The 11,819-nt window shown below is 40.2% G+C and overlaps 1 protein-coding gene across 5 annotated transcripts in view; it reads left to right on the top strand.

Moving 5' to 3' along the window:
- Positions 1-11,819, top strand: part of Cep350 (centrosomal protein 350) — a 132,764-nt gene that overhangs the window by 84,252 nt on the left and 36,693 nt on the right. For 3 of the 5 annotated variants that reach the window (XM_029538206.1, XM_029538207.1, XM_029538205.1), the window contains 3 exons: positions 382-539; positions 7,321-7,443; positions 8,473-8,672. In XM_029538206.1, the coding sequence (XP_029394066.1) occupies positions 382-539; positions 7,321-7,443; positions 8,473-8,672 (481 nt within the window). The remainder of the gene's footprint in view (positions 1-381; positions 540-7,320; positions 7,444-8,472; positions 8,673-11,819) is intronic. The other 2 variants (XM_029538209.1, XM_029538208.1) reach the window with 1 other exon arrangement.

Raw genomic sequence — 11,819 nt, 5'->3', positions numbered from 1 at the left:
CTCCCTCCCTCCCTCCCTCCCTTCCCCCCTTTCTGTAGTAAAACATGCATAACATAAAAATTTAGTCATTTTTTTGAGGGAGAGTCTCACTCTGTATACCAGGCTAGCCTTGAATTCACTCTTGGTAGCTCAGCCTGGTGTCAAATTCCTGATCCTTCTGAACCTGCTTTCTAAGTGCTGGGATTATAGACATATACCACCACATCTGGCAATTTTACTATCCAAACTACTTTTAATTATGTGATGGATTTCTGTTCTGTAAGTAATTAATCTCTTGACTTCAGTTATCACTACAAATATTTTAAGTTTAAAGTCATGTTGACTGTGTTTAACATCTCCTTGAGATCTTGAGGTCAGTGGCGTCTGCTCTGTTGTTCGCAGGGCTCTCTTGCTGATGATGATGAGGCAGAGGACAAGGCAGCTAGCCCTGGGCCACCCGGCTTGGAGACCCGCAGTCCTTCCCCGATATCTATTTCCAGCAGTGAGACCAGCAGCATCATGCAGAAGCTCAAGAGCATGAGAAGCCGCATGGATGAGAAGTAAGTGTCCTTCTGTGTCCTGTTAATCACACTGATGGGCGTCATCAGCTTAGATGGAGAGAAAAAAATGTGTTAGCAGAATTACTAGATTACCTAAACAGCCATTAACTATGCATCCTATTCATAGAACAATTTTTCTCATTTTAATATAATCGGGTTTTTTAACTTGGAAAACAAAACCAAAACCAAAGCAGTAGTCAAATATATAGTCATGATAATATTAAAAGAAAGGAAGAAAGGCTACATGCTGTATCCTCATGTCTCATCATTAGCTCAGTGACATATCTCAGACTTGGTCAGAAAAGGCCAATTTCAGCTTTGTGAGTGGGTGTGAGTTCTTCAGCTGAACCAGAGAGGCTGAGATGCTCTTGGGTTATGGACTGACTTGTGCTTGTTTGTTTGTTTAGAGTCAGGGCCTCACTTTATAACCCAGGCTAACCTAGAACTCACCACTTATAGCCCTGGTTGACCTGAAACTTCTGGGAATTCTCCTCAGTCTCCACAGTGCTAAGGTTACAGATGTAAGCCACCATGCTGGTGTTTTGTTATTTTTATATTCTAATATGTGTGTGCGTGGGGGGGTGGGGAACATGTGCTTGCCCTTAATTTGCACCTTAATTTTTTAAAATAGGGTTTCTCCCTGAACTGTGAGCTCCCTGTTTCAACTAGATGAGATGGCCAGCGAGTTCCCAGGACTAGCCTGTCTGTACCCCAACACTGGGGTACGGGCACATGCCACCATCGCCGATGTTTATGTCATGCTGAGACTATAAATCAGGTCCTCAGCTCATGCAGCACACACCTTACTGTGCTCTCCCGAGCACCTAAAAACATTTTCTTTAAGCATTTTTTTCAACTTTATTTTGAGACATAGCCCATGTAGCTCTGGCTGGCCTGGAGCCTGCTCTGTAAGCCAGGCTGGCTTTAAACTCACAAGAAATTCATCTGCCATCTGCCTCCATGTGCTAGGACTAAAGGCGTGCACCACCACAACTGGCCCCCTAAAACATATTTTTAAAGTGTGTGTGTGCTTTTGTTCATGTGAGTACAGATATGCGTAGGACTCAGAAGACAAATCACCCCCTTATTTGAGATGACTCTCTTGGGTACCACTGCATATGCAAGGATAGGAGACCCAGAAGTTTTCTTGGTTTTTCCTACCCACACTTCACATTATTGTGGGCATGCTGGGCTTACCCATGTATGTGTAATCCACCTTTTACATGGACTATGGGCATTTAAACTCAGGTCCTCATGCTTGTATTGCAAGCATATTACCCATTGAGCAACCCAGCTCACCATTAAATGTTTTAAAGATTTTAAAAACACTTTGGTGTGTGGTGAGCGGGTGGGGAACAGTAAGCCGTGGCATTTGTATGGCAGCCTGAGGACAGTCTGTAGGAGCGCGCTCTCTCCTTCCAACCCATCTGAGATAGTGCACTCAGGTTGTCAGGCTTGTCAGCAAGCACCGTTCCCTAATGAACCATCTCACAGCCCCCACCTCCCTCCCTCCCTCCCTCCCTCTCTCTGAAGTTCAAGGACAGTCTATTACAATTAAAAAACAACTTCCAGGAGAGGAAAGCTGTAAATACCAGCAACTGCCTGGAGAAGGGAAAGAAGGGGACAGCAAGGGACATGTGCTTGAAGCCGGCATGGAGGTCAGATACATGGCTGAGGAGCAGCCACATGGTAGTGAGGGAGCCTTAGAGAAGGCAAGGAAGCTGCAAATGCTAGAGAGACCCAAAGTGTTAAGCATGCTTAGAAAACAGATACAAAGAATAAAAGGAGATGGTGCACTTCTCTTGATCATTCAGAGAAGGGGTCAGTCTTATGAAGCTGCCACTATTACAAGAAAGCCAGTTCATAATTTTGGACTATTTAAATTATGAAAACATTTTTAAAAAATAGCCAGATTTGGATGGCACATACATGTAATACCAATAGTAGTGCTGAAGCTACAAAGAAAAAAAGTTGAAGCTAGTCTGGCTGTCTGAGGGTTTTGCTGCTGTGAAGAGACACAATGACCGCAGCAACTCTTAGAAAGGAAAATGTTTAATTGGGGCTGGCTTACAGTTTCAGAGGCCTAGTCCATTATTATCATGATGGGAAGCATGGTGGCATCCAGGCAGACATGGTGCTGGAGAAGGAGCTGAAAGTTCTAGATCTTGATCCAAAGGTCGCAGAAGGGGACTGTATGTCACACTGGGTATGGCTTGAACATGGGAGACCTGAAAGCCTGCCTCCACAGTGACACACTTCCAATAAGGCCACACCTCCTAACAGTGCCACTCCCTATGGGTCAAGCATTTAAACATGAGTCTGTGGGAGCCATAACTATTCAAACCATCACTCCGGCTTATGATTCAAAAATCCTCAAGTAAATAAATATAAGTTCTTTCATGAAGCAGTTTTAGAGCTTATTAAAACATTTCAATGAATATTTGAGCATGGTTTAAGAGAATAAAAGAAACAGACAAAGGAAAATGGATTTTCTGGTTTAAGGGTGGGAGCCCTCTTAAAAGAATCATATTCACATGTATATAAATTTAAAAGTCTCAAAATAACTATATACATGATTTTGGTGACTTTAACATTAATTGCTCAAAAAGTTCAAAAATTAGGTAGGAATATTTATACTTATTTTAGTTTTGTTTTAGAGAGAGGGTCTCACTCTGTAGCTCTAGCTGTCCTTGAACTTGCTATGTAGAGCAGGCTGGCCTCAGACTCTCAGAGACCCCCCCCTGACTGTGCCTCCCAAGTGCTGGTACTAAGGGCTAGGCCACCGTGGCCAGCTGATGCACTTGACTTTTACTTCAAGGGTTTTCCTTCATTAATGACATGAGGTGGTTATTTATGAGTAGCATTAAGATGTTCATGTGCTGCCAAATAAAAACATAGGTCAAAAATCAGGAAGTTTTCACATAAGTCACAAAGAGGTCAAAATGTGTTTTTGCTATAAACATGATTCATAACCTTGTTAGTGAGATTTTTTTTTCAACTTTCATCAGGAATAAAGGACTTTTTTTCCTTTCTTTGTCCCCTTAATTTTCCCTGCTTAAGACAAAAATTTAAAATTAAAGGGAGTGAATGACCAGGTAAATGGCTCTTTAGGTACGAGTGCTTGTTATGTAAGCATGGGGATCTGAGTTCTGACCCCTAGAGCCTACAGAAAAGGGCTGCTCACATCCATGCAGCCCTAGTGCTGTGGGAAGTGGAGACGGGAGAATTGCTGGGGCTCGCTGCCTAATAGCCTAGTTCCAGAGTCAGAGTCACTGTCTCAGGGAAGTAGGACAGAGAGTGACAGAGCTAGACACTGACACAGATAAAGGAAGTGTGAACTGAATGTTCAAATATTACATATATGTGAATATCTCATGGGATGAACGAAAGGTTTCTTCTGAGTTGGGTATGGTTTTGCCTGCCTGTTATCTCAGCACTTGGGAGACACGGCCAAGGGATGGACGCTCCATAACCAGCCAGGACGACGAAAGGCACTGCCTCACAGGTAGGCAGACAGTCCATAACTCAGTGATAGAGTGTTGTACAGGCAAGGCTCTGTGTTTGATCCATCACACTAAAGAGAATTTTTAAAACAATTTTTTATGCTTTCTTCCTAAATTGATTACTTTTTTCATCATAGTGACAAAATACCTGATAGAAACAACTGAAGGGAAGAGAGGTTTGTGTGGGGTTATGGTTTCAACAATTTTAGTTCATCATCATAGGCAAGGCAGGTAACCTTGTCTGTGGTGGCAGGAACATGAGGCAGCTATTTACATAGTGGCAGAGGAAGCAGAGGTAAACCAGAGGGAGGTATAATCTTCAGAGGTTCTACCCATCTTCTTCCAGGTAGGCCTACTTGCTAAAGTCTCTATAGCCTTTGAAAGAGTCTTGCAAGCCCAAGACCGGACATTGAAAACAAGCGTGTGGACAGCTCACATTCAAATCATAGCAGTTCCTTTCCTGTACTGTTCCAGGAATAATAGGTCATAGATTTTATTACCATCCTAGTTTTCATTGGTTGCTATGATAAATTCAATGGCCGAAAGCAACTTTTACAGGAAAGTGTTTATTTCACCTTACAGCTTAGTCAGTCTATAGGAAAGCCAGCACAGGGCCTTCAGGCATGAACTGATGAAGCAGAGACCATGGAGCACTGCTGCTTCTCCATGCCTTTCTCACCTTGCTTTCTTATACAGCCCAGGAATACCTGCCTGGGGTGTCACTGCCCACCGAGGGCTGGGACCTCCCACCTCAGTCATCCATCAAGAAAATGTCCCCTGGACTTGACCTGCCAGTCTGATGAAGGCATCTTCTTAGTTGAGGTTCATTGCTTAGACTTTAGTTGTGTCACTGATGGAAAACCAACCGGCGCAGTCACTCTTTTCTGTTTATATCTTCCTCCAAATGCCTGGGAATGGTGCAGGCCTTTTAGTCAGTTACTACAAGCTGCATGACTACATTGTGTCTAAGCACTGCTATTTGTGGTGTAGATAGCAAAGACACCCTATTGTCTAGATATACATCCAAGAGTAGTCATCCTTCCCAATAAAATTAACATTTGGGGAAATTTTTAAAAACAGATTTTTATGTGTGTGAATGTTTTGCCTGTATGTGTGTATGTACACCATATACTTGACTGGTGCCCTTTAAGGCCAGAAGAGGGCACCAGATAGCCTGCAGTTGGAATTATAGGTAGTTCCAAGGTGCTGTGTGGGTTTAGAGAACTAAACATGGTCCTCAGCAAGAGCAGCAAGGGCTCTTAACCACTGAGGCATCTCTCCAGTTCCTTGGAGGAAACTTATTCATTGTTTACTGTCAACTTTCTGAATTGATTTTTATGACATTTTCTGAAGTGATGATACTACTTTGGGCCTTTAATGTTTCACTGGTAATAATGCCCTTGGTAAAATTTATATTTCTAATAGATGACTTTTGTTGACCTTTAAAAAAAAAACTCATTATATAACCCACACTAGCCTTCAACCCCAAGTACTGTGTTTCTGTCCTTCCCATATGGTTACCTGTTTAGCATCCCAAGGGATTCCAGCTCTAAGCAGGGAGGGGTGGTGGTGGTGGTGGTGGTATTTAGCCCTTTGATCTTAAGGTTTTTGTCAGGTTTTAAGGGGCACTTTTAGTTATATAATATATACATATTAAATAAGGAAATGTGTTTCTGCAAAGATGTTTCAAATGTATAATTTCTTATACTCTTTTAAAACTATTAATTTTATAATAGCTATTTCTCTTGTTTTTCATTTTTAACAGATTTTTAATATGTTTGCTCTTTAATAAATAACAAACAAATGTCATTTCTTGTTCTGATAGAAGAAAATTGTTTTCTGTAAAAGGCTAGACAAAAAATGTTAGCTATACATTTTTTTAAAGTTGTTTTATGTGTTCCAATACTATTTTACTTTATGTGCTAGGTCATGCATGCATTTAGCAGTCTTACACTTAAAAGGGTGGGTGATGTTTGAATGCTATAAATCAATTTTTGAACCTTCAAGTGCATTTTATTTTATATGATATTTTGATAATTAGCATCAAAATAAGTTTATTGTACATTCATAAAGAATGACAAGGGACATTGCAGTGTCTCTCTGAATGTGCAGGAATGCATTTACTTAAAGTTGAGTGCAGGAAATCAAGGTGATCCAGATAGAAATGACTGTGTATGTATAAAAATCAACAGTGATGGACTGAAATACTGCCTAAGACTATGTGTAAATAAACAGAGGGATGGCAGACATATTGTCTAAGACATGTATTAAAAAGATGTCCCTACCTTCAAAACTCCATGGCTGCATTCACACCTAGATTCTCTCCCTTCTGGGATGTACCAGTACTGACCCTTGCCCTTCCAAGGCAATAATGAAATGTGGCCTTAGCTGCAAGTCACCGTTGTTTGCATGTGAACAGGAGCATGCTCTGTCAAAGAGGGTTAGCCTTTCCAACTCTCACTGGACTTGTTTATCATTTTACCTAGTATGACATCTGTTTACTACTACAAATGAAGAAGAGTTTTCTCTGCCTTTAAAACTTTAATATATGGAATTTTCTTATCTTTAGCCTTACAATTGAACTGTTCATAACATTCTTTGTTGACAGTATTTATAAAGATCAACTCACTTTATTCCCAATTGTACATCCTGATATTTCAAAAAATGGGTATTGATTTTTTGTAATTATTATTTAAGTGACCCTATGTTAGACTTAAAAAGCAAGATATCTCCCATACTTTCTGTTAAAAGTTTGTTGTCAAAGTTAATTATTCTGTAAATTGGTTTACTGAATTATATTTTTATTTTCAAGCTAGATCATGATGGTAATGTTAAATAAGACAAATGCAGTAATTTAGTTTAAAATACATAAGGTACAACTACAAAAATCAGTTGCTCAAAGTTCCGTGCCTGTGTAGAGTTACTGACACACTAGATCATGGCCATAGTGTTTACTCAGTGTTAAAGCTTCTTGAAAACGTATTTAGCCTCACACCGTCTCTCTCATTGTATTCTCATAATCAAGTAAATTTACCTGAAAATGTAGTGATGATGGCCATGCAGTGTTTGAGAAGACACATTGATTCAGAATCCATTGATGAGATCCATAACAGTCTCCCATGTATTTGTGTGTGCCACACATAAGGGGTCCCTTCCTGAGCAGTGTGGGGTGGTCAGGATGCATGTTAAAAGGTCTCCATTCGACTCCTTTGCTTCCCCCTTTCCTTCTTCCTGCCTCTTGATCTCTTGGTTTTAAAATCTTCCTCCTTATTTTGTAGACACTGCTCTCCTGTTCACTACTTCTTCTCTGTCTTTACGTCTCACCACTGGGCCTCTCTCAGTGTCTGTTTCCCCAACCTTCATCCCAAATTCCAGCTGTATATCTACAACCAGTTGGTCAGGTAACTTTGCACCTTTCTCAGTGCACTCTTCGATAGAGCATGCTCTGTTCTGTTCGTTTGTTGTGTTTGCTTTTTTCTTTTTCATTTTAGTTTTGTTTGTTTAACAGCAGCCCAGAGGCCTCTTGTCACATGTCATATGGACTTTACCCTAGTGTCTCTGCACTAAATGACATGATGAATGTTTAAGAATGAAGCATCAGTTCCTCTTGGCCTTTTATTGCTTGTTGGATGTGCAAGATCTTTCCTGGTTAGCCGTCATTACAGACCTAACAGCAGTAATAACAGCTGCCCATCTTGTATTGGTCACAGCATCTGTATGTGGACAGTTAATTAGTGCCTCGCAACTAACCAAAATGTTTTTTCCTAAATCAATAATTTCTCCCAACCCTTTAGGCCCAAGATAAGATTTAATTTCAGAAATCAGGTTAAATTGAGAGAGTCAAGGCTTGTGGCATCAAATGGTGCTCAGCGCTCATACACAAAAAGATGTATCAGCTGACATTGCATTGCTTAGGTAAAAGCAAAACCTGAATTTGAAAATAAAAATACAAAGGGGATATATAATCATTTTTGTTTGTTTGCTTGTGTATTTGGGCTCCTTGGGGTTTGTTTTTACAGTTGCTTTTGGTTTGTATTGTTTTAAGTTTTGTGTGTTTTCTGGTCTGAGCTTTTAAAATAAATTTCTTACATACTCTCTTATGAAAAACAGACACCTATAAGAAAAGGAGTATGTAAGTTACTGAATAACAGCATCACTCAAGTTTGTTCAGATATGCATTAGATTTTTCTTTTCTGAATTTACCACTCGCTTTCCTTTACTGCCCTGACAACCTGTTACAAGAAAACACTAATTTTCTCGTATTAAAAAAATTAAGTTGGCTCATTTTTCATCTGTCATTTCAAGCTTAGGGAGAGAAAGGTCTGAATGACTGCTTTTGCACAGCTTGTTGGTAAGGCATGACTGACAGCTTTCAAAGTTACCTCTGCCTAGAGGTGGGATTTTTAACTGTCTTCTCGGTGTGACTCTAGGTTTCTGACAAAGCGAGAACAGAAGCTAATGCAGCGCCGCCAGCATGCAGAGGAGCTCCTGGAGTGGAAGCGGCGTCTGGATGCAGAAGAAGCGGAAATCCAACAAATGGAAAAACAAGCTTTGGCTGCCTGGGACAAAGAACTAGTAAAACCCAAAACTCCTAAGAAAGAACTGGAGAGCCAGAGAACAGAGCAGAAAGGTAATGAATACAGACTAAAGCCTAACATGTTTTATTTACTTATTTTTGGATGGGAATGGTTAAAAGCAAAGAAGGCAGTGCAGCTACATACACTTGTTGCACAACTTTTAAGACGCTAAGTAACTTCTTGCCAATGTAAATGTGAAGTTTTTTTTTTAATTCAACTTGTCAAAGCTTAAAAGATGTTCTTACAAGGAAAACTCAGGTATTTAATTCTTTATTTTCCACAGAATGCAAAAAAGAGATACATTTTCATCTCACTTTATGATATTAGTATATAATTTCAATGCTAAATCCATAAAGGAATAACATGAGAAAGGAAAAAGACGTTCTTTTCTATCCTGAATACTATACATACAAGTCTAAAGAGGAAAAATTACAGTCACTTGAATGGATTCATAAAAACACTTAGGATCACATAGGTAAACCTCAGATCAAAGTACACATGGAAAGGAACTGTCTTTAACAAACGAAACAGAACAAAAAAGCCCAGACTTAAAGCAGATACAATGCTTAGTCATAAATCAGAACACTTTCCCATTGAAAATGTTTATCAAGCATTATATAAGGGTTCTAGGGAGTTCAAAAAGGCCTGAAAAACTATTAAAAGCTGTAAGTAGGGAGTGGAAGACACAAAATCCTTTTTTTTTTTTTTTTTTTTTTTTTTATTTATTTATTATATGGTTTCTCTGTATAGCCTTGGCTGTCCTGGAACTCACTCTGTAGACCAGGCTGACCTTGAACTTAGAAATCTGCCTGCCTCTGCCTCCCAAGTGCTGCGATTAAAGGCATGCACCACCACTGCCTGGCAAGACACAAAATTCTTATTACTTACAGTTAATGAAGGTATACACATAGAAAACCCAGAATTTGATGCTAGAGAGATGGTGCATTAGGTAAGAGTGCTTGTTTTATAAGCAAGCATGAGAACTTTTAAGTACCTATGTGGAAAGCTAGGCAAGTATCCATGTCTCCTTGTAACCCCAGAAATGTCAGGCAGAGACTGCCAGCTCTGTCAGTGGGAGACTGTCTCAAAGGAGTAATGTAGAGAACTATAGAGCAGGACACCTGACCTTTCCTGACTTTCACACGCGTACGTAGGAACATATAATTGCACATACATGTAGACATATACCCCTCTGTCACATACAGGAAAACCCTGGATTTGCAGTTGGTTAGAATAATGAGTGAGTTTAGCAAGAGCACTAGTTAGAAATTCCAAACAGTGAAACCCAGTTGTTTGGGGCTGGAGATGTAAATCAGATGCTCGAATGTTTGTCTAGAGTACAAAAAGCCCCACTTTCCTCCCCCAGCACTTGGATGTGATGGCACAGGACTGCTTCCAAAGTGGAGGCAGGAAGATTATAAGTTGAGGTCAGTCTCAGCCTCAAAGTAAATTTGAAGCCAGCTTGTGCTGTCTGAAACCCTGACTCAAAACAACCAAATAGAGCCGGGCGTGGTGGCGCACGCCTTTAATCCCAGCACTCAGGAGGCAGAGGCAGGTGGATTTCTGAGTTCAAGGCCAGCCTGGTCTACAAAGTGAGTTCCAGGACAGCCAAGGCTACACAGAGAAACCCTGTCTTGAAAAAACAAAACAAAACAAAACAACACTAACAAAAAAAAAAAAAACAACCAAATAAATCATCATTCTTCTGCACATAGCCCATGTCATATTAATTGAATCACTTTAAAAGGGGCAGCAGGGTGGGGGCAGTGCTGGAGAAATGGCTGTGGTTAAGGGTGCTTCCCACCCTTCACAGGACTCAAGTTTGGTTGCTAACATCCATGTCAGGCGTCTCACAACTACCTGTAGTTCAGCTTCAGGGGACCCAGTGCTCTCAGCTTCAGGGGACCCAGTGCTCTCAGCTTCAGGGGACCCAGTGCTCTCTTCTGGATTCCTTGTGCGCCTACACAGACATCACACACACACATACATAGAAAAGTGAATTTTTTTAAAGAAATATTTGAAAGTAGGAAAGAAATAAAGGATCCAAAAGAGTAGGAAGGGAACAGAGAGGATAATAGATGAACCTGATACATTATATACACATGTATGGAGATATAAGACTCCATTGTATATAATATACTTAGTAAATTTTAATGTTAAAAAAAAAGCCCTCAACTATATGTCTTAGACAAACAAAAACTGGCTTTTAAAAGTACCATTTTAAAAAAGTTACAAGTACAATTAGGCATGATAGCATACACTTCAAACTCCAGTACTCAGGAAATTGAAGTAGGAGAATTGTGACTTTGAAGCCAGTTTAAACTACATAGTCTGAGATTAACATAGGGAGAACCTGTCTCAAAATAAATTAAATAAATAAATAAAGGATGGGTGGATGGGCAGACAGATAGATGAATATAAATAAGCAAATATAAACAAAAAATATGAAGTACTTTTGATACAAGGTTAATAATACAAGATCTTTGTTAAGGAAAATTTAGAGCCTTGTTAGGAGATGTTAAACAGCAAGACAATTTCATATTACAAATGAATCCAGTGTCATATGATATTTATTTTTCTTGAAATCATCTCTAGAGCCAAGGCCATTTAAATCAGAGGCCCACCAAGGTTTCTGAAAAAGATTTTGACGACCTCTGTTAATTTCTTGAACAAAAGGTCAAAAGAACAAGACCCTGGTAAATAAGCACCATAACCAGTGGAATCTACCTCCCCATACACCAAGCCTTTAACTTAAACAGTGTGCTAGTTACAGAGATGTAAAGAGACCATGAACAGAGAACCCAAGAAAGACCCATCCATTTATGGAAGATTGATATGACACCAGCAACTTTCAGACTTACAGAGAAAAAAGGGACCCTCCATCCAAAGATGTGTGGGAGGAGACAGTGAAGTGTTGAGTCCACACTGGACAGCACGAAAGATCTGTACCAGTTCATCACAGCACTTGGAAGGCAGAGGCAAGAGGATTTCTGAGAGTTCAAGGCCAGCCTAGTCTGCATCTTTGTGTTCCAGGACAGCCAGGACTGCATAAAGGGACCCTGTGTGAGAGAGAAGAGAGAGGGGGGAGGGGGAGGGAGGAGAGAGAGGGGGAGAGAGAGAGAGAGAGAGAGAGAGAGAGAGAGAGAGAGAGAGAGAGAGAGAGAAAAGGCACAAAGGTATGTGTCTTAAATCTATATTTG

Source organism: Mus pahari, chromosome 5 (assembly GCF_900095145.1).
Source record: "Mus pahari chromosome 5, PAHARI_EIJ_v1.1, whole genome shotgun sequence".
NCBI lineage: Eukaryota > Metazoa > Chordata > Mammalia > Rodentia > Muridae > Mus > Mus pahari.
The sequence above is the reverse complement of the archived record's forward strand: the minus strand, read 5'-3'. Positions and strand labels throughout refer to the sequence as shown.